The sequence below is a fragment of the Thamnophis elegans genome, chromosome 15, assembly GCF_009769535.1.
Source record: "Thamnophis elegans isolate rThaEle1 chromosome 15, rThaEle1.pri, whole genome shotgun sequence".
Taxonomy (NCBI): Eukaryota; Metazoa; Chordata; class Lepidosauria; order Squamata; family Colubridae; genus Thamnophis; species Thamnophis elegans.
In genome coordinates this window covers 45,565,736-45,589,001 of record NC_045555.1, presented here as the reverse complement: position 1 = coordinate 45,589,001, position 23,266 = coordinate 45,565,736, and the positions used below count along the sequence as shown (strand labels likewise).

The 23,266-nt window shown below is 42.4% G+C and overlaps 1 protein-coding gene and 1 pseudogene across 2 annotated transcripts in view; one reads left to right on the top strand and one right to left on the bottom strand.

Annotated features, from left to right (window-relative positions):
* Positions 1 to 17,943, bottom strand: part of LOC116518515 (TBC1 domain family member 12-like) — a 65,732-nt gene extending 47,789 nt beyond the window's left edge. For both annotated transcript variants that reach the window (XM_032231974.1, XM_032231975.1), the window contains exons 1-2: positions 16,928 to 17,943; positions 1,177 to 1,300 (exon numbers count right to left, since the gene is read on the bottom strand). In XM_032231974.1, the coding sequence (XP_032087865.1) occupies positions 1,177 to 1,300; positions 16,928 to 17,670 (867 nt within the window). In that variant the 5' untranslated portion in view covers positions 17,671 to 17,943. The remainder of the gene's footprint in view (positions 1 to 1,176; positions 1,301 to 16,927) is intronic.
* Positions 17,944 to 22,988: 5,045 nt separating this feature from the next.
* LOC116518840 lies at positions 22,989 to 23,040 on the top strand (annotated as a pseudogene).
* The last annotated feature ends 226 nt before the right edge of the window (positions 23,041 to 23,266 follow it).

Sequence of the window (23,266 nt, the reverse complement as noted above, 5' to 3'; positions counted from 1 at the left end):
CACCTCGGAAGGATGGAAGGCTGAGTCAACCCTGAGCCGGTGAGATTTGAACAGCCGAACTGCAGAACTGCAGTCAGCTGAAGTAGCCTGCAGTGCTGCATTTAACCCCTGCGCCACCTCGGCTCAGTCTTCCTCGGGAAGACTGACCTGCTAGGCAAGATAGGCAGGGATAGCAGTGGAAATGGCAGTTCTGGGTCTTTCTTTTCCTGTTCCATCATCTTTATCAATATAGCAGAGTTAAAGGTTGCATCTCCTTTGAATCAGGCTCACTCCTGATGACTACATGAACACAACCATCCAGATTCCTTAGCACTTACAGTAGGAAGTAAGTTTGCCCGTCTCTTCTTCCAGCACATCTTTCAATTTCCCTGGTAGTCTCCAGAGGTGGGTTCCTACCAGTTCGCACCTATTCGGTAGAACCGGTTCGTCAAATCTACCCAACCGGTTAGAAGAGGTTCCACCAGTGGACCTGGAAAGCAGGACACACCTACAGAAGAGGTTCTGAAATTTTTTGAAACCCACCACTGGTCCTTGGAGATGATTATTCTACATTATCATGCTCCTATTTATAAAACTCAGTGCCTCTGTGAAAGGTAAGGATGACTCCTGCGTTTGTGGTGCAATCAGAACATTGCGCGTGTTGAAGTTGTTTTAACGCAAACCAAAGACGCCTTTTAAAAAACAAGTTTACATCCTATTCTTATGCATGCCAGTGCTGTGTGTGGGGTTATTTAAGGGGGTTCTGACAAGTGTCGTTGGCATCTTCATATCCGGTCACATGGGCAGCAAGCCACTCCCATCCGGTCACATGGGCGGCAAGCCACTCCCACAAAGGAAGCCACACCCACAGAGTAGGTTCGAACAATTTTTGAAACCCACCACTGGTAGTCTCCCACCTAGGTACTAAGTAGCTCCAGGCCCACTTAGCTTCCTAGCTTAGACAAGATCAGCCAGTTGCTGCTAAGGAAAGTGATTGACGACTGGACCTGTCACTGAAGTCAATAGGAGTTTAGTTGAACTGGAGGTCCTTAAAGCAAACCTGTGTTGTATTTGCATTGTATTCCATAGAAGGTTCTTTTTAAAGGGTTCGTCACTCTTGAGAAATACTTGAAATGGAAGAACAGTTTAAAAAAACGAAGATTAAAAAGCTTATGATGCCAACTCTAGAATGCTAACCTGTTGAATGATTTTGGAGTCTTTCGGCAGGTTCTCTTTTGGTGGAACTTTCCCAAATAACTTCCAGCCAGGAGCACTATGGATGCCAGGCTTCAGTTCCTTTGTCCTTTTGGTAAAGAAGTTCCTGCAAAAAGAAAAGAAAAAAGAATTCTAAATGTAGATGTCTTCATTGTTTTAGCAGACTGAAACAGAAAGCTGTTTCATCTAAAAGTGAGCATTATATATTACTAATTTTACAGCAATTGGATAATCTTTCATTCATTCCGACTAGAATGGAATGAAATAAACCTGTTTTCCCAGTCTCATTATTTAAAAGAACCAGGATTAAATGAATGCAGATGTATCTAGAGCTGAAGAGCTGAGGTGGCGCAGTGGTTAGGGTGCAGTACTGCAGGCCACTTCAGCTGACTGTTATCTGCAGTTCAGCGGTTCAAATCTCACCAGCTCAGGGTTGATTCAGCCTTCCATCCTTCCGAGGTGGGTAAAATGAAGACCCGGATTGTTGGGGGCAATATGCTGACTCTGTAAACCGCTTAGAGAGGGCTGAAAGCCCTATGAAGCGGTATATAAGTCTAACTGTTATTGCTATTGCTATCTATCACTGACATTAAAAGTTAAGACTTTCAGATGCTACAGAGTACAACCGTCACTGAAATCAAGTAAAAGAAAAACTTAATATCCCAGTAAAAATTCTTTTCCTTGGTGTTTTGTTTTGTAATATAAAGTCCTAAATTACTCACAATAGATAATATAAAATACAAAAGGTAGTTAGTAAACAAAATTAACGTAGATGTTTAGAGGAAATAGCAATAGCAATAGCAGCCCTCTCTAAGCGGTTTACAGAGTCAGCACATTGCCCCCACAGTCTGGGTCCTCATTTCACCCACCTCGGAAGGATGGAAGGCTGAGTCAACCTTGAGCCGGTGAGATTTGAACAGCCGAACTGCAGATAACAGTCAGCTGAAGTGGCCTGGAGTGCTGCACCCTAACCACTGAGCCACCTTGGCTTGCTATGTGTTACAATTACATTGTTGTATAACGATCAGTTATATACTTCTGATCCAAAGATCCATTCTCCCTGTTGAATATAGCATTATTGTTTTCTTTTGTGAAATCTATGAAATAAATGATTTTTCCCCCTATCTTCATGGAATAACATAAGGAAAAAGCAAATGACATTTTGCACAGGATCAATAAAAATAATTATTTCTGTGTGACAAGATAGAATCAACTCCAAAATTTTCGTAGAGTTTTATCAGTTTCAAATATCCATACATGACAAGAAACTAGACTGACACATGGGAGGGAAAACAGGCTTTAGGAGAAAGCAGAAATCTAATTTTGGGAAGTGTTTTGTACCTACAATATATTGCCATGTTGACTTCGAAATAACAAGAAGCTTGACCTGCATAATCAATAGGTGTGGTTATTCAGAGAAATTAGCTATATGGTTTATATAGCAAGCACTGAAATCATTTGTGAAAGTCACCATTCTTCTTTGTTGAATAGTGGCACTCTCCCTGTCTATCCAGTTTTTGCTACTTCTAGGAAGAAATAAAAATCTTTCTTGTCTTCTGTATTGCAGCATGAAGATTTAAAATTGAAGTTCTTTCAAATGTTGTTGAAGAGTCAGCAAAGATTTAACACCAAAAAAACCCCAGACATTTTCGTGGATGTACTGCTTCCGACTGAAAATGGATTTTTTGTATTGTCGATTGAACAGATATTCAAGTATAGCAAACAATAGCAATAGCAGTTAGACTTATATACTTATAATTTAGAGTGCTTTGTTTACCATCCTTCGCACCTGCTATGACACCACCTTATTTTCTCTTGCTTTTCTTTTCTCCCTCCCTTCCTTCTCTACTTCCTTCCTTCCTCCTCTCCTTCCCCTTCTTCCTTCCCTTACCTCTCCCCTACTCCTACCCTCTTTCTTCTCCTTCCTACCCTCTCTCCTTCTCTTTCTCTCTCTTCCTCCTTCCTCTCCTTCTCTATCTCTCTCTTCCACCCACCTCTCCTTACCTCTTTCTTCTTCCCCTACCTCTCCTCCACATTTCTTCTTCCTCTCCTACTCTCTCTCCTTCTCAGTTATATTGCTATTTAGTTGAATCTATACTTTGGCTTGGCCACACAGTATTTCCTGTGCTGCTGGCTGTCACACAACCCCAAAGCATCATAGAGCCACCCCTGTGCTTAATGATTGTCAGAACCTTGAAACTCCTGCTACACTCCTTTTCTCTGAATGTATCTTGCATAGTTTCAGCCAAACAGTTTCCCCCCCCTTTGATCTTAATCCAAAATATCTCAGGCTACTCAAGGTTTTCTTTTGTATAAAAATAATCCGTGCTTAATCCTCACCTACTCCCCACCCTACCATGCCTGGGAGGCCACAGCCACTTACAGCTGGGCATGTAAAGTTGCCATGGACTAGGTAGCCTGGGTCAGCTACTGCAGCCCCCACCGGTATATTTAGCAATAGCAGTTAGACTTAGATACCGCTTCGTAGGGCTTTCAGCCCTCTCTAAGCGGTTTACAGAGTCAGCATATTGCCCCCAATAACAATCCGGGTCCTCATTTCACCCACCTCGCAAGGATGGAAGGCTGAGTCAACCCTGAGCCTGGTGAGATTTGAACAGCCGAACTGCAGAACTGCAGTCAGCTGAAGTGGCCTGCAGTGCTGCACTCTAACCACTGCGCCACCTCGGCTCTTTCTATGTAGAAAACCACCACAGGCTGGGAGGGCCAGGACAGCTATATGGCCTGGACATCAATTGCTCCACTACCTACATGGTATCGGACCTGGTTACTTGAGAGACTGCCTCCTGCCATTTACCTCCCAAAGTCCTATTAGATCCCACAGACTAGGCCTCCTCCGAATTCCATCTGCCGGCCAATGTCGGCTGGTGACCCCCCGGGGGAGGGCCTTCTCTGTGGCTGCTCCGGCCCTATGGAACAATCTCCCCATTGAGATCCGGACCCTTACTATCCTTCCGGCCTTTCACAAAGCAACTAAGACCTGGCTGTTCCGGCAGGCCTGGGGCTGTTGAATTATCCAGCCCCATTCGAGGTCACGACCCTATATACCATTTCAGACAAATGGTTGTACAAACCCCCCTCCTCCGTCCAGGAACGAAAGCCGAAACCAACGTAAATGAGAAGGTTTCCTTTAATCAAGACTCTCGTTGACTGAAAAACACATAAACAAAGAGATAAGCACTGTGGCAGCAAGTCCTACAAAACTTGGCAGAAATGCAAACAAACTCTGGCAGCAATCCAGCCTGCCAAGTTTGTTTTTTGTTAGTCCTTAACGTTAACTTCTGCAGAAAGGCGTGGCACAAGCAGTCTCTTTTATAATCAGGAGAGGATCTTAATGAGCATCAGCTGAGCGTAATTACCACTTGTAATTACGCCGTTGATGGCGAGTAGCCCTTCGACGGCGTGCATCCCGGAACAACTCACAGGTGTTTTCTGGTTCACTCCCTCTTGTCTCCTCCCCACTGATCCAAGGCTCAGACGCCACCTGGTGGCCAACCAGTCTCTCCTCTCACTGCTCGGAGTCGGAACCCTGTCCAGGGTCCTCCACCTCCTCCAGGGCCGACTCATAAGACCCCTCGCTGTTGGAGTCTGGTAGCAGCTCCAACGGCTCCTGCCGGGCCACAACAAATAGTGACTCCGCGTGGGAGGAATCCTCTCAGAATACCATCAAAACAAAGCCTTGCTCTAGAAAAGGTGACAAAAGCTTTAAGTCCTTTCATATGAATACAGCTTCTAATGTGAATTCTGATAGCCAGTTTCACAACGTACTTGAGGCACAATGGACTAGTCATTTAGTTTTTTTCTTTTTCTTTTGTGAGAAGACAGGTTTTCAGGAACCATCATGATTAAACACAGCAGAGGCATAACACAGGGGTGTCCAAACTTGGGAACTTTTAAGAAGTGGATTTCAACTCCCAGAATTCCGCAAGTCTTAAAAGTTCCCACGTTTGGACATCGCTGGCATAACAAAACAGTGCATTGTGCAGAATCGTATTTTCTGACGAACACACCTTATAATTCTGTTTTAAAAACAAATGTGTTTCTTTTGCGTGCCCTCTTGACACACCTTTATTTTAAATGGAATACAGGAGCCCCCCCCCTCCCCATTCACTCACACACCCCTGAAAGAAGATACTTTATCCTCCAGTCACATTACATTCTCATGAAGGATTTGCAGGAATACATCTTTCAACATTTAACGAGCTTAAGTACAAAAGCAATTTTAAATTGGTTGATCTAGCAGCCTAATTGTGTAAGTTCAATTAGCCCGTCATAATTGCAAGCTGGTTGCCAAGTGCTTGAATGATGATCATGTGACTGTGGGAATGCTGCAATAGCTGCAATTGTGAGGACTGGCTGCGAGGCTCCTTGTTCAGTACTGTCGCAACTTTGAACAGTTGCTGAATGAATGGTCGTTAACCAAGGTCTAACTGTACAGGTAGTCCTTGACTTACGACCACAACTGAGCCCAAAATTTCTGCTGTTAAGTGAGAATGTCAGCGTTCCAAATATCACGCAGAATTAAATCAGAGTCCAAGGCAAAACTATCCTTAAAGTTCCAATTTAATAAGTCAGACATGTTGGCACATCTGTGGAAATCCCAAGTCTGAAAACTTCCTGGGAATCCACCCAGTTGAAAGTTGATGATCTTATCCCTCACACCCATAAATCAATCACATGGTCCAATCTTCTTCAGCCACGCTGGCATTTCCACCCATCTAGTTCCAGTCAGATGCAGAGGTGCAGAGACAAAAGAGGACCTTGATTTCTAGAAAGGAATGACAACAACGCATTCCACAATTCTATGCCTTTCTATTCCCCCCTCCCAATTACTACACTTATGAAACAGCATAGAAAAATAATAGTGTGTGTGGCAGGCCAAAAATCCTTGAAGGAATATAACTGCAGGCCTGACAGAGACATTTGGCTTTGGTTGTCAGATGGTCGCAAAAGGGGATCACATGATCCGGGGACACAGCAACAGTCATAAATATGAACCGGTTGCCAAGCATCTGAATTTTTGTCACATGATGATGGGGATGCTGCGAAGGTTGTCACCATGAAAAACGGTCATAAGTCACTTTTTTCAGTGCCGTTGTAACTTTGAACAGTCATTAAATGAACTGTTGTGTGTTGAGGACTACCTGTATTATATTTTAACTTTTACTTGTAACTGTTTGATATTTTCCTTTGAAAGTTTGTTTATATCTACCGGTAATTTAACAGAAAAATGAAGTATTCTTATAATTAAATTATATTTTAACCTTATGACTGGAATGAGAAGTGCAAAAGGTGATTTAAAAAAAAAGCCAGAACAGCATATAAACCAGAAAAAAAATAACTTTTAAAGGTGTCAGGATCCAATATATGGGGTGGAGGGTTGTTGAGCAATTTTAACTATTAATACATATTCCACCATATTCCACCATACAAGCTCTCTAGGTGATGAACATGACTATACCCACATTTACTGTCTGTAATGTAACTCATGTGGTTAAATTATATAGAAATGGACACTATAATGCAGAATTTGCCCCTTTAGAATCCATTTTTCAACTTAAATGTTAATGTCTTACGATTATTGGAGAAAGGGGTAAAAAGAAATTCTGAGTTGAAATTTGGATCACTTAACTTTGGAAATAAAATCCCAATCCTACAAACAAAAATTAGAATTCTAATGAGATATAATGGGATATAAAACAGGCTTTTACTCACAAAGCAAAATAGTTTTTTCCCATGTTCTACATATATAACAGTGCTACAACATACATATTTTATTTGTGAAATTTTAATCAATAGCATATTGCTCTCCCTTTTTTTATAATCATCTTTATTTTCTTTTTACTGTTTGTAAATGCCTACAAAGATTTAAAAAATGTGGAAAAAATGGTACTCCCTGTGATACTCTGGAAGCAAAGTATTGATGCTTTTGAACTTTGGTGAGTCCCGAGAATATTGCAGAGAGTCAAGAAAACAAATAAATAAATAAACATCAAGCAAATCTCATTTAGGCACAAGTGACCAGGCTGAAATTATCCTACTTAGGACACATTATGAAAAGACCTACTGGCGTTATTTACGTTTTCGCCAAAAACAGGTTTACTTCTGGTTTTCAGCAAAACGCGGCCGAATGAACAATGAGTGGAATGCAATGGAACAAAACGGAACAGAACAGAACAGAACAACAGAATTGCAAGGGATCTTGGAAGCCCTCTAGTCGAACTTCCTGCTCAGGCAGGAAATCCTATACCATTTCGGACAAATGATTGTCCAATCTCTTCTTAAAAACTTCCAGTGTTGGAGAAATCACAACTTCTGGAGGCAAGTTGTTCCAATGGATAATTGTTCTAACTCTCAGGAAAATGAGTTCGCTTAAAGACTGAAGTGTTTACTTCATGACTGCAATCCACTGAACGACTATGGCAATTCATTTAACAAGCACCAGGGAAATAAAGGTCATAAAATCGGGTTGATCGTGCAATGGCCTTCTTTATGGCTCTTTTATGATCTTGAGTCAAGGACTACTGTAATGCTGGGAAAATGGAAAGAAAATAAAGAGGACAATCAGAAGCAAGGTGATTAAATTACAGTAGCGATAAGCATACCCATTGAAAGACCAGAAGGCCCAGGTTACAGACAGATCATCGTGGATAAATCTATGTGACTGCTAAAAGTCAACAATGATTTGACGTCATGTAATCATCATCAAACAAATAAAAAGGGATACAAGCATTATGAGCAGCAGTATACAACATTCTACAGTTCTACAATACAATTTATTTATCAGTAAACTGTATGATATCTTTGACGTGTATCCAGAAAATCAGTTTAATTTTTTTTGTAATTAATATCAAATTAGGAAATAGTAGGTGACTTAGATGAAAAGCATTTTCATCTTTCATCATGCTTTTCATCTAAGCATATAGGTAGCCCTCAACTTAAAAGCACAATTAAGCCCAAAATTTTGCTAAGCAAGTCAGTTGTTAAGTGAGTTTTGCCCCATTTTACAATCTACCTTCTCACAGTTCTTAAGTGAATCACTGCAGTTGTTAAGTTAGTTACACAGTTGTTAAGGGAATCTGGCAGGAAGAGCCGAGGTGGCGCAGTGGTTAGAGTGCAGCACTGCAGGCTACTTCAGCTGACTGCAGTTCGGCTGTTCAAATCTCACCGGCTCAGGGTTGACTCAGCCTTCCATCCTTCCGAGGTGGGTAAAATGAGGACCCGGATTGTTGTTGGGGGCAATATGCTGACTGTAAAACCGCTTAGAGAGGGCTGAAAGCCCTATGAAGCGGTATATAAGTCTAACTATTGCTATTGCTTTGCTTCCTCATTGACTCCATTAGTCAAAAAGATGACCTCGGGACACTGCAACCCTCATAAATACATGCCGGTTGCCAAGCTTCTGAATTTTGACCTCATGATCACAGGGATGTTGCAACAATCATAGGTATAAAAAACGGTCGTAAGACATTTGTGTCGGTGCCACTGTGATAGTCACTAAATGAATGGTTTTAATGTCAAGGGCTGCACCTGCATTCAATTAAATATGCATAAGCTAAACCTCTAACAGCAGTTTTGTAAACACTGTAGATTGAGACAAAGGTGAAACTGATACCTGTGAAAGTCATTCAGTACGCTGGTAAATATTACCCACATAAATATGAAAAAGAAAAAAGAATGAAATCACAACCAGAAAAACAAGTTTATAATCAAAGTGAAACATTCCGTTTCAGCTAAGTTACTAGGAGAACTTAAATTAAAATGACAGCTAACAGGTACTCTTTGCCTATATTCGTTCCAGTTTAAATTTGCGTTTATTAAAATATTGGATTTCTGAAACATCACAGCTGGAATAAAACATGCCACAGCACATTGCATCCCTGCAACATTCAGGTTTATCAACTTTTTAAGCAGGTTACTTATAGTCTTATCTCAGTAGAAACTTCAGAGTAGAATGGAGGTGTGTCCTTATAGAATTTCATCTCTATTCATTTTTAGGTAAGCAATTCCTAAAACACTTTTCTCTTATAGTGCCAATAATGAAAGTACTGTATGTATAAAACACCTGAAAGACTGAATTATATTACTGAATTGCATTAACTCAAGAAATAAATTCTCCTTGGTAAATGAATTTAACTTTACAGTTTTAGCAGCGTAATTTACAATATTGCATATAATACATGTAATAAAAAGGATAACAATGTATGAAATACACCCCTCAGAGAGGGTCCGCAACTTGGGTGTCCTCCTGGATCCGCAGCTGATGTTAGAACACCATCTGTTGGCTGTGACCAGGGTTTTTTTTGCCCAGGTTCGCCTGGTGCACCAGTTGCGGCCCTACCTGGACCGGGAGGCACTTCGAATGGTCACTCATGCCCTCGTCACCTCAAGACTGGATTACTGTAACACGCTCTACATGGGGCTGCCCTTGAAGAGTGTTTGAAGACTACAGTTGGTCCAGAATGCAGCCACGCGAGCGATACTGGGTGTACCTAGATACACCGTTACACCCATCCTCCGCGAGCTGCACTGGCTCCCTATTGGTCTCCGGACGCGCTTCAAGGTGCTAGTCGTTACTTTTAAAGCCCTACATGGTTTAGGACCTGGCTACCTGAGAGACTGCCTTCTGCCACATACCTCCCAATGACCAATAAGATCTCACAGGTTGGACCTCCTCTGGGTGCCGTCGGCTGGACAATGTTGGCTGGCGGTCCCTCGGGGGAGGGCCTTCTCTGTAGCTGCGCCAGGCCTGTGGAACGATCTACCCGCAGAGATCCGGACCCTTACCACTCTCCCAGCCTTCCGTAAAGCCGTCAAGACCTGGCTGTTCCGGCAGGCCTGGGGCTGTTGATTAATGTCCAGCCCCGCTTAGATAGAATTGATGGTGTGTAATTTTAACTACTGTATTTTTAGTCTTAAATTTTTAAATGTTTTTATCTTGCTCTGTAAGCCGCCCAGAGTCCCACGGGATTGGGCGGCATACAAATTCTATTAAATTCTATTAAATTCTAAATTCTAAAAATGTGTGTCTGTCTATGTATACAAATTGCATTCAGCTATTTGATTTCCTTTACTCATTGGTCATTTTAGTCCAAATTTCACATGCAGCTTACACTGAAGCAATTGCATTGTCGAGTAACGAAATGTCAGCAAGCCAACAACCAAGCTCAGAGAGCATCTAGGACTCCACAATTTGGACACTGCTACATCAAATGCATTACTTCCGATGGGTATTTATGTAGCAGAGTGTTATAAGTACTTAAATACAGTTTCAATTTTCAGCCACAGTGTTACTGTGAAATGATTAACATTCTAACCCCTTATTAGCCCTGCTCAGAGATACAATCTTCAAAAGAAATTCTAGGCTGTAGCCTTAGCAGAAATTAAGCACTTGCTGTTCAATATGAAATTGACAGTTCATGTTACTACCAGATACAGCAACAAGTAACAACAAACACAGATTTCAGATTTCGCAGAACTTTAAAATGTGTAATTGTACGAAAGAAAAGGGATAAACCAAGCAAATATGCCAAGGTGCGATTTTATCAGTTCTCAGAATGAACAATGGGACCAGATTAGATCCTCGGGATGCAGCAAAGTCCACGGGTTACATGCCCTTTTAACAATATTGTGGGGGCAATTTCATATATCTTCTGAATTTTCTAACTGACTTTAGAAGGGATACAGAACCAATTTTCCTCTCAGAAGGTATTATACCAGACACCGCTGACATTATTGTTGTTTTTACTTGCAACTTGTCAAAGCAAAAAGGGATGAATTGAGACAATTATCATAGAATCATAAAATTGGAAAGGTTTCCTTACATCCTTAAAGCAAACTACGTTCACAGTGCAGGAATCCAAATTTAAGCATCGAAATAGATGGCTGCCTGAAGCATTCATTTCTACCATTTCTAACCTCACATTCAGCCAAAATCTGTGTTAGCCTGTATCCTTCTCTCTGTGGCAATAGAAAATGAGTCTTGACTTTTGCGATCCCCCCTTCAGATACTTGGAAAAAGACTGCTGACGGTTTCCAACCAGTTCTCTTTCCCCAAAATCTATAAATTTATTCTTTATTTTGTAAGGAATTTAGTTTTGCAGTGCCTTCATCATCCGTACTGCTCACACCACCCCACCCCATTTTTTGCACCTGTGCCCAGCTGTCTGAACCTTTCTTAAAATGTCACATTTGTAACTGGACATGTTCTACCCGTGACCCGTCAAAACCGCGGTCCACAAAAGTGCGCTCGATGAAAGCGCGCATTTGACGTCATCACAGCGGCGCGAAAAAAATTAAAAATTGAAATAAAAATAAAATTAAAGCAAGCCGATTCACATAAAGGTAAGGGTTAGGTTTAGGGTTAGGTTAAGGGTTAGGGTTAGGTTTAGAGCATTAGGGTTACGTTTAGCGTTAGGTTAAGGGTTAGCGTTAGGTTTAGCGTTAGGTTAAGAGTTAGGTTTAGGGTTAGATTTAGGGTTAGGTGAAGGGTTAGGTTTAGGGTTAGGTTTGGGGGGGTTAGGGTAAGGTTTTCGCTTTATTTTTACATTTATCGATCACAGCGCAATGTTTTTGTCGCGCTATGATGACGTCACGTACGCGCTTTCGTCGAGCGCGCTTTTGTCTACCGCGGTTTTGTGGTGGAACCGTTCTACCTGGTCTCTGATTAATAAAAAAGAAAATGGGAACTATTTACTTCGTGTAATTGAAACGTTATACGTCTATTGAGGCAATTCAAATTTGCATTCTGCCTTTTTAAAAGCCAAGTCATACTACTGACTCATATTTGATCAACGATCAAGCACAATTTCAAAATACTTCTCATATGAAACATAGGAGATACACTCAGTAATTCAGGCTTTGGTTTCTGCTGTCATACTATGAACCTCAAGACACAGAGCCAGGAGGGTGCCATGATTAAATGACCCACAGTCTATGCCATCTTCATCCTTGGGTGACTTTGGCCATTCATTCTCCCTCAGCCTAATCTACTTCACAAAGTTGCTGTAGGGTAAACAAGAAAGATTGGAAATCAAATGGCTTTCACATGATTATCTCAATCTTAAAAACTTAGGAACTCAACTTTTGCAGATATTATAATTAAATAATTTTATTACTCCACTCATCATAATTTGTTGATGTTTAGGAAATGCAGTTAGAAAAAAAAAACCAGATGATTTTGAAATGGTGAAAAAATTGGATGCTAGAAAAAGCACTGGTCTAATTCTCTTACATGACTCTTATAAAAGTCTCTTATATCACTCAGGATAAATGGCACATTTCTGTAAATAGGATTAATACTTCCTTATTGATACATTTTCTAGATTAAGCTATATTATGAAAGGTAAAGAGCATTTCAGATGGAGAAGTGTTTCTGGATAATTGTTAAAGGAGCAACTGGCAACGAATCAGCTATTCATGAATACCAAGACATGAAATACTTTCTCAATACAAGAATCGCAATTCCGGCAAGTATTGTAAATTACATCAGATGTTTCAGCAAGATATTTAGCAAAATAGCAGTTGGCTATTTCAAAAGGATCTGTCCACTGTTATTTCCCTTTCCCCTCTTCTCTTCCCACCTTCACCAGGCAAAAGTTGAATAAATGGATGAGTTTAAGTTTATTAGGTATGCTAAAACATATATCAACAACATAGTGGAAAAACTTAAAACACCCTACCATCCTACCTTTTAGCACAAAAAGGCCAGTCAGCATTAAAATTCCTCCTCTAAATAACTGCCATAATCCAGAAGCCATTCCACTGCATTGTGTCAGAGCGAGAGGAAAGAATTTATATTCTTCAAAAAAAATTTTTTTTCATGTTTGATTCTCCCACACTAGTAACCTAGGAGCCCTTCCACTGAGCTATTACAGGTGAGATTAGAATCCCTGTAACATTAAGAACTGACACTATAATGATCTTGTTTTCTTTTACAAGCTCCATCTTGTTTCTCTTTTGTATCATAACTTTATAACAATAATTTATTTAACTGACTCTCAATAACTCTGGGTGGTTCATAACTACATTACAATAAAATTAATAAAACATAATGATAACAAACGACAAGCATAACAAGAGTTTTACTCTCCCTCCCTGAAGGTGTGGATGAAAAGCTGGATCTTCATGGCTTATAGATTGTAAACATCAAGGTAGAGACTCAAAAACTACCTATTTTTACTGTTTTTTCCCATAAGCTTGAGAGCATAAATTTATATATTTGTTACGTTTATTTATTTACTATAGGGCTACTCTACACAGCTAACATAACAAACATAACTTAATGTAGTGTAACATAACATAAATGGCTTCAATGTTCAGAACACTGAATACTGTATCAGTATGTGATAGAATAAAATCCCTTTAGAAAAATGACTTAGAGAGGCAAATTTTTACTCCACCATTTCAGCACTCATTAACTCTTCCAGCATAATAGAAGCTAAGAACAAATAAGAATGCATTGGTCCTTCACAAAACTGAAAACACAGCCAAATAATGATGTAAGGCTTCATTCTTGAAAAGTGCTCAATTTGGAGTATCTCATGCGTACCTAAAGAACAATTGTAACACTGCAACACAAACCTATAATAGAATTATTTTTCTTTCCTGTTAGCCTAACCATTGTAAAGCCTTTAATTACTTGTAGTAAAGAATATGAAAATATTATTTTGTAGTACAGTGAAACATGCAAGAGGAGAATGATTAGGAAACATTAGTGTTATAAACAGTAGGTCTCATTCTAACAGATATTCTAATGTGCTTGTGCGGCTACTTCAGAAGCTAATGACTTATCAATGTATGTTCTTCCTCATGTCACAAAAAACAAAAGGGTTGTAGGCTTCTAAGGAAATGTAGAGGTCAAATTCCCTATGAATGTAGGAAAGCACCTTTTGCTTTCAAACGTGTAGCAATGCAAGATGCAGCTATTGTAACAACACACCTGATACAAAGCATTATCCCCATTCTCCAGCAATATGGCATTTGGTGGAGAAGTAGAAAAAGCACTATCCAAAGCATAAAGTACCTCATTTACAGATAGAAATCTCTTTGAGTGGAACAGAGCTAAAATATTTTTTAAAATGTACCCTATTTTAAGTATTAAATGAAGCAATGAATGCAATGGGGTTGAGTGTGCTTTAAGTGAATGGCATAGGGGTTGGGGGGGAGGGAGGGATGTATATTAGGCTTGACGAGGGGTGTTAGATTTTAAAGTAATATGATTGCACATGTATTTTATTTTTTCTTTAAAACTAAGATATGTTGTATATTGATATGGAAGCATAAATACCATCAACATAGAATGGAGTTTGCTCAGAAGCTGAAATACACCAATGAGAGGAAGAGTGGGAAACAGAGGAGAGAAGAAAGATAGGAAGAGAGGGATAGGAGAGAGGGTAAGGGGGGAAGATGAGGAGGATAAGGAGGAGTGGAATGAAGAGAGAGGAGAAGGAGAAAGGAAGGGGAAGTAGAGTAGAAAAGGATGATGGAGGGAAGAAAGGAGGTAGGAGAGAGGTAGAAGAAAGAGGTGTATGGAGAGCAGAAGAGCTAATAATGGGTTTTTATCTTTCTGGGCGTTGATGGCAAGAGGAACTGATGTAATTACTACTTAATACAATAGGATATTGGCTATGTAATAGTATACCTGTGATTATATGTTATGAAAGTAGAAAATAAAAAAGTATAAAACAAAGTGAATGGCATACTCAATAAAATTTAAGGATGCCTCTCTGAAAGTTACACACGCATCCCTTACGTGTAATCTTCTTTGCCTTCAGAAGGCATTACTGGTTCATCAGCAGTGAAGGGGCCATGCTTAAGACATCCCTAAACATTACCTGCTAAGATTTCATTTTTTTTTGTCTTCCTTTCACAAAGAATTTCTTACCCTAAGGTCTTTAGCAGGCCATCCCCTCATTCCACAGTTATTGTCAGGTGCTGCTTCATTTAATAATCCGGAAAGAAACCACTCAACTCCATTCTTAGAATTAAGTGTACTTTTACTAATTGCAAACGAATAGTAGCAAAGCAAAGCTGAGTCTGGATAAATTGGCGCGAAAGCAATGGATATCATGTATAGTTCAATCCCCTCCCCTTGGCAACCCATTTCATAGCCCAATAATATTTCACCCAACTGTCGGGTGGGAGATATCTTCAAAAAGCATCATCAGGCTGGAATGCCGGACAGTTGGCCTTGGCGGGAAACTCCCTTCTGCCACATGCCCAGAGAGATGGTCAGGACAGCTTCTAATAACAATCCTCCAGCACATAACAATTCCCCTCCCAAATACCATGCCCCCCCCCCCCCCGTTTCAATGGCAGCCGAAGCAGCAACGAAGCAGGGACTGACAGCTATATCCTTTGCAATACATCAGGGTACAATACCTGTACAAGAAAGCAATACCTGCTTGCGGGGAGGGAGGGAACGGTGCAAATGAGCAACCTCACACCATCCATAATTCAGAGCCTTATTCAAGCTCTTGCAAAGCCAAGGCTTTGAAGGGAAGGGAAGACGCTCCTTCCACTGCAAGACTTACCTAACCAGGGGAAGGAAGGCCAGCAAGAATGGGGCGGCTGGGGGGAGCCCAGAATCTCGCAGGATCCGATTCTGGGTCGGTCACCGGGGACCAGGGCTTTGGGGTTTTTTCCTCCCACTGGAGCCTATTCTTCCCAGCTCGGATCCTGCACCGTCGTCCCGGGACACCGTCTATTTGTCCCACTCGCCTTCCTTGCGGCAATTGCACAAGTCGGGTCTGGGGCACCGGCACGCCCCGTACAAGGGAGCCCCCCCCATGAGTCATGGGGTGTGTGTGTGTGTGTATTGTTTGTTTGTGAGTGTGAGTGTTGTGTTTATGTGCATTGCATATGTGTTTGTGTATTGTATGGTGTGTGTGTATTTTTTTCTGCTTCAAAAGTTTTATTTCTTTTAAAACACAAATATTTCAACATTCCTCAATCAATAAAACATCGAAGTACAGTTTTTTTGTATGCCCCTCCCTCTATTGTGTGTGTGTGTGTATTGTGTGTGTTGTGTGTGTGTTGTGTGTATTGTTTGTGAGTGTGAGTGTTGTGTGTATTGCATATGTGTGTGTGTATTGTATTGTGTGTGTATTTTTTTTCTGCTTCAAAAGTTTTCTTTTAAAACACAAATATTTCAACATTCCTCAATCAATAAAACATCGAAGTACAGGTTTTTTGTATGCCCCTCCCTCTATTGTGTGTGTGTGTGTATTGTGTGTGTGTGTATTGTGTGTGTTGTGTGTGTGTGTGGTGTTGTGTGTTTTGTCTGTGTGGTGTGTGTGTGTTTTGTGTGTGTGTGGTGTGTGTGTGTGGTGTGTGTGTTCTGTGTGTGTGTATTGTGTGTGTGTGTATTGTGTGTGTTGTGTGTGTGTGTGGTGTTGTGTGTTTTGTCTGTGTGGTGTGTGTGTGTGTGGTGTGTGTGTGTTTTGTGTGTGTGTGGTGTGTGTGTTCTGTGTGTGTGTATTGTGTGTGTGTGTATTGTGTGTGTTGTGTGTGTGTGTGTGGTGTTGTGTGTTTTGTCTGTGTGGTGTGTGTGTGTGGTGTGTGTGTGTTTTGTGTGTGTGTATTGTGTGTGTTGTGTAGTGTGTATTTGTGTGTTGTGTAGTGTGTATTTGTGTGTTGTGATTGTATTTGTGCATTTGTGTGTGTATTGTGATTGTGTGTGTGTATTATCTCTCTCTCTCTCTCTCTCTCTCACCTTGTGAAAAATTCCGCAAAACTCGATCCGGCGATCCCACTCAACCGCTTGGCCCGATGATCCCCTTGCTCCGAGCCTCCGGGCCCGGCCGCGTGAAGCCCGCCTCCTCCTCCCCCTCCTGCTCCTCCGTCAGGGTCGTCGGGAGGCTCGGGAGGCGGCAGGTGCTCGGGGGCGCTGCGGCGACGGCTGACCTCGAAGGTGTTCCGGGAGTTGAGGCTGATGTCCATGAAGGCCAAGGCGGGCAGGCAAGGCAGAGCCCTGGCTGGGGAAGACAGGCTGCCCTCCGCCTCCTCGGGGGTCCCCGAGGACGAGGAGGAGGAAGAGGAGGAGGAAGAGGCCGAGGAGGGCGACGGAGCCCCGGCGGTCGCCTCAGCCCCGGCCACGACGCTCAGGAACAAGCCGCCGTTGTGGAGCTGCTGCTGCGGCGGCGGCGGCGGCGGCTTCTCCTCACCGAGGCGCTGCGCCTCAGAGGCCGCCGCCGGCGAGAGGAGCAGGAAGCCGGCGTCCCCGTTGGTCATCCTCCCTCCGCTGCAGGCGTCCCCGTTGGGCGGCCTCTTGCCGGCCAGGTAGCGATGCAGCCGGTCCCGGGAGCCTTCTCGGCTCCCATCCCCAGGCCCGCCCGCTTCCGCCTCAGCCTCCTCCCCGTCCTCCTCCTCCTCAGCCGCCTCAGCCGCCTCAGCCTCCCGGCCCGAGACAAGCAAAGCTGCGCCGCCCGGAGCTCCGGCATCTTCCGGCCCCACCATTTGCCGTCGAGGGAATCCAGCGGCCCGGCCGAGAGCGAGAGGACGCGCGGGGGAAGGAGGAGAAGCGGCTCCTCACGGAGCGGAGAGGACGAGGCGGCCTCCCCTCAAAACGGCTCCGTCGATGGTCGTGGCGGCGGGAGCGGCCTAAAGGGGCCCGGCTCGCGCAGGCGCATCAGGGCGGATCCCTCAGCGGTTCCTCAGGGGGAAGCCAACCGAACCATAGAGACGATTCCGTTGGTGCGGAAATGCAGCTTGTAAACATCCGGCGCGGTCTAGTGGGGGGGGGGGAGGCGGGGTGGTGGGTGGTGGTGGTGGTGGCGGGCTCCGCCCCCCCCCCGAGTGAGATTGACAGGGAAAGCCTTTCGGCTTTACCGTATACTCTCTAAGAGCGGAGCCTAGGAAACGAGTTCTACGAAAGGCTGGCTGGGAGAGCGCGTGTCCTTTTCGGCTTGTTTGGAAGGAGGGTCTCGTGGAGGTGGGGTGGAGGGGTGGGGTGGGCTCTTGTTTTGAGATATCATCACCTCTTTTTCGCCTCTTTCTCCCAACCTTCCCATGCTGAAATTTTGGGGAGTTTTGAAGTCCGCAAATTCTGGAGTTGTCCACCTTTGAAAACTGAAGGAAGTTATATCACCCAGCTCTCTCTCCCAGAAAAAATGAAATATCCTGAGGAAATGTTGAAAAGGATAGAATATTTCTCCGGATGTGAAAAGGGAAGAAACGTGTTTTAAAAGACAGAATAGCTGCCTGTAGCTTTACATAATAAAGACTTCTCCACTTCAGCTCCAGGGGGAAATGTTGAGAAGGCAGAATATTTCTCTGGATGTGAAAAGGGAAGCAACGTGTTTTAAAAGACAGAATAGCTGCCTGTGGCTTCCTGCCCACCCCCACTTTTGTCAATGGGCCATTAAGAAGGCCAAGCTAGTCCACTTTACATAATAAAGGCTTCTCCACTGCAGCTGCAGGGGGAAATATTGAAAAGGCAGAATATTTCTCTGGATGTGAAAAGGAAGAAACATGTTTTAAAAGACAGAATAGCTGCCTGTAGCTTCCTGCCCACCCCCACTTTTGTCAATGGGCCATTAAGAGGGCCAAGCTAGTCCCTTTACATAATAAAGACTTCTCCACTTCAGCTCCGGGGGGGATGGGATTAAAAGCATGATAATATTGGCCCTTTACTCAACTGACCACATGGCATCTGAGAACTCAACCAAACATGGATTCAAAACACAGCCTGCATGGCCTCATGGGAGTCTGACAACCAATCAGAATACATCTCTTACACAGGAACAGGAAACAGAGAGGTGGGACTGAACAGGTTATAAAAAGCCTAGCAAGCCCCTCCCTCAGCCCTTCTCTTCTTCTCCACCAACATTGAAGCATGTGATCCCTCTTTTCTGCTCGGGGCTCAAGCCACGTGGTCCTGTCCACCAATAAACCATCTTTCCAAGCAGCCTCCATGTCTCCAGTGTCTTTTCCCCCACTTGGAGCCGAAGCCAGAAGGACATTTCTTTCATCAAAAACACTGAACGTTGTCCGATGTATTTTCGACTTAAGTTTCTGTGTGCACTTCATTCCTCAGATTAAATATGAAATTATCTCGTGAATAGGCATACCTAAAACTCTTAAGTTAGTTTGAATTGAAAGGTTGCCTATATCCCACCCCTTGACGAAACATGATTTGATTTTGAGTCAAGAGATTCACACCTTTCCTTGGGCTTTTTTCACTTATGATTTCAAAAGCCCACCAGCCAATATATATATAGGTTTAGATATAATTTAGATTTAGTATGGCATGTGTCTCCAGCCCACATTTCTTCCAACACATAAAAAGGACTAATATTAATATATTAATGCTAATATTCACTGTATCATGGGTCTAGACTCTACTACTTCAGACTGCTGGCCATCCTCGTGGGCAAATGACATTTCAGTACTTGTCATTAAACAACACAATGTGCTGATGAAAGAAATGTCCTGGGTTCAGCTCCAAGTGGGGGAAAAGACACTGGAGACATGGAGGCTGCTTGGAAAGATGGTTTATTGGTGGACAGGGCCACGTGGCTTGAGCCCTGAACAGAAAAGGGGATCACATGCTTCAATGTTGGTGGAGAAGAAGAGAAGGGCCGAAGGAGGGGCTTGCTAGGCTTTTTATACCCTGTTCAGTCCCACCTCTCTGTTTCCTGTTCCTGTGTAAGAAATGTATTCTGATTGGTTGTCAGACTCCCATGGAGCCATGCAGGGGGCTACTCTCTAGGCTGTGTTTTGAATCCAGATATAGATGAGTTCTCAGATGCCATGTGGAGAGTTGAGTAAAGTTCCAACATTATCCCTTCCCCCTGCAGCTGCAGTGGAGAAGTCTTTATTATGTAAAGTGGGCTAGCCTGGCCTTCTCAATGGCCTATTATTGACAAAGTGGGGATGGGCAGGGAGCTACAGGCAACTATTCTGTCTTTTAAAGCATGTTTTTTTCTTTTCACATCCAGAGAAATATTCTGCCTTTTCAATATTTCCTAGGATATTTCATTTTTCTGGGAGGGGGCTGGAGGATAACTTCCCACAGTGCTAAAATATTTTTTTTTAAATATCCAAACTGGAGGGGGGAAAACTGATTAACCTTTCCACTGATATTCCAATTTTCTATTTGCAAAACAGAAGGATAAATAAAAACACCACATAAAAGAAATCAAAATAATAAAAAGAAAAATAATAAAATAATAACACACACCCAAACTCCAGCAACAACACACACATGTAACTAAATGGTGGCAGGTTATTGCTATTGCTATTACTATTGCTTAACAACCATTTGTTCAGCAACTGTTGAAAGCGTTACAATGGCACTGAACGAAGAGTAGTTACGGCCTCTAGTTGAATTTGATCTGGTTTTGTGTATCAGAAGTCAAATAGAAAACAGATATGTAATGCCAAAGCAGAACAAAATATTGCCTTGAAGATTAAGTACAAATAGCTTACTTATTTTCAGGATCAACTCTGCACCGCACACCACTCTGATTCTCACGGTGCACTTGAAACTTTGTTCTAGGTAAACCATCTTCCATAGCCAAGATGTTAAACCTTTCCAGGGGGAAAATGGTATCTTGATTTCCTTTCAGCTTCCCCTGCCCCACATCCCCGGGCATAGTTACAATGCCAAAGAAAGAAATGTAATGGAAGGTCAAGGCAAGCTAATGATCAGAGTTTTTGAGCCAACTGACTGATAATCATCTTCTCTCCCTCCCTCCTCTCCTTGTCTTTCTCTCTCTTCCTCCCTCCTCTCCTTCTCTTTCTCTCCCTCCCTCCCACCCACCTCTCCTTACCTCTTTCTTCTTCCCCTACCTCTCCTCCACACTTCTTCTTCCTCTCCTACTATCTCTCCTTCTCTTTCTCTCTCTTCCACCCTCCACTCCTTTCCCTTCCTTCATCCCTCCATTCTCTACTTCCTTCCTCCCCCTCCTTTCCTTCCTTCCTTCTTCCCTTCCTTTCTTTTTCTAGAGAAAAGAGAAGGAGAGAGGGTAGGAATAGGGGAGAAGTAAGGGAAGGAAGAAGGGGAAGGAGAGGAGGAAGGAAGGAAGGAAGTAGAGAAGGAAGGGAGGGAGAAAAGAAAAGAAATAGAAAATAAGGTGAGATGTGGGAGAGGTAGGGGAAGAAGAAAGAGGTAAGGACAGGTGGGTGGAAGGGAGAGAAAGAGAAGGAGAGGAGGGAGGAAGGGAGAGAAAGAGAAGGAGAGAGGGTAGGAAGGAGAAGAAAGAGGGTAGGAATAGGGGAGAAGTAAGGGAAGGAAGAAGGGGAAGGAGAGGAGGAAGGAAGGAAGTAGAGAAGGGAGGGAGGGAGAAAAGAAAGAGAAAATAAGGTGGTGTCATAGCAGGTGTGAAGGATGGTAAACAATACATTCCAAATTATTCCTTATATCCTTTTAAATGGAATAATAATAATATAAGAATGGCAAAGAAAAAGAATAACTATGTGAATGTATACCTATAACTGCATGTAAGAGAATAGATGACAGTAAAAATATAAAGCACAATACAGGTAAATAATACTTGATCATAAGTAGCTAAGTATAAATAAATAAAGACATGTATATAAAAATGGACAACGAATAAGGAGATTACGAACGCAAGATAGAAACGTATAGAAGGGAAAACACTAAATGCAAAGAAACCGATTCGGAACTGCTGTATGATATACGATGGAACTTATTGTTCCTATGTTGTTTTTAAGTTATGTGGTTATTTTTGTTAATGTGTTTATGTGTTCTGTTGATGGGCTTATGTGTATAAAAATAATAATAAAAATAATAAAAAAAAAGAAAATCATCAATTCTTTGTGTGTTACAAAATAGAAAAGGGGACAATATAAAAAAGATTATCAACTGTTTGATGCCAGTGATGGAATTAAGACTTACCTTGTCTGTGCAGTCAAGGACTCTCCTAGTAAAAGTTTTTCCTGCTAATCTGATTAAAAACGGAATCTTTCACATTAGCCAGTGCATGCTTGCTGTTCAAGGACTCTTAAAGCTTCTACAGTAGAGAATTGCTTTGTCTAGGAACACGCTATGAAGCTGCCCATAATAGGGCTCTAGAAAGCTTTAGAATAGCAATAGCAATAGCAATTCGACTTATATACCGCTTCATAGGGCTTTCAGCCCTCTCTAAGCGGTTTACAGAGTCAGCATATCGCCCCCAACAACAATCTGGGTCCTCATTTCACCCACCTCGGAAGGATGGGAAGGCTGAGTCAACCTTGAGCCGTTGAGATTTGAACCGCCGAACTGCAGATAGCAGTCAGCTGAAGTGGCCTGCAGTGCTGCACTCTAACCACTGCGCCACCTCGGCAAGGTCAACTTAAGAGTAAAGCCACAACTTGGAGGTGATTGGCCCCTCCCATAGGAAAGGAAAGAGGAGCGAATGGGGAGTAGGCTTTTGCAGGAAACCATTCATTCATTCGGTTGTGTCAAGAGTGGAAAGTTCTGTTTGTAACTATAAGAGACCCCGTGCCAAGTTTCGCCTTGCCTTTGGAAACTGGTTATTTGGCAGCTCGCCCCACAAGATAAAGTTCATAGCTGATAAACATTCCTCTGAAAGGCTGTTTGCTAAGCCTTGAGGGCTGTGAATGAAAGGAATTCACAGTCGTGTAAATAAAAGGGGTTTGGCCAGGAACAAGACTCTGCTTCTTGATGTTTAAGGAAGCCTGGGTCAGAACATTAGCATTCAGTTCACCCGAACCTGTCCGAATCAGCTGAATCCCACTCCTGGCTATGAATGAGACTTCCAAAAAAGCCAGCTGCATATGCAGACTCAGAAACCATCAGGGTTATACTCTTCAGATCGTATAAATCTTTCGCCTTTTACTAAAGATTTCCGTGGAGAGGAACATTTATGAGTTTCGATGGACCACTCAAACGAGAGATATAAACGAGGCTGGAAAAAATGGATCGATTATGTACAAAATAAATACGGGACTAAGAAATTCCAGATAGCTTATGATTAAGATCAGGAATGATATAAATTGTTTAAAGTTAGCCTAGCAAGGAGGAGCTAAGTTCAATTTATCAATTTTCTATTCTTTTACCCAATATATTTTAGACTGTTTTTGT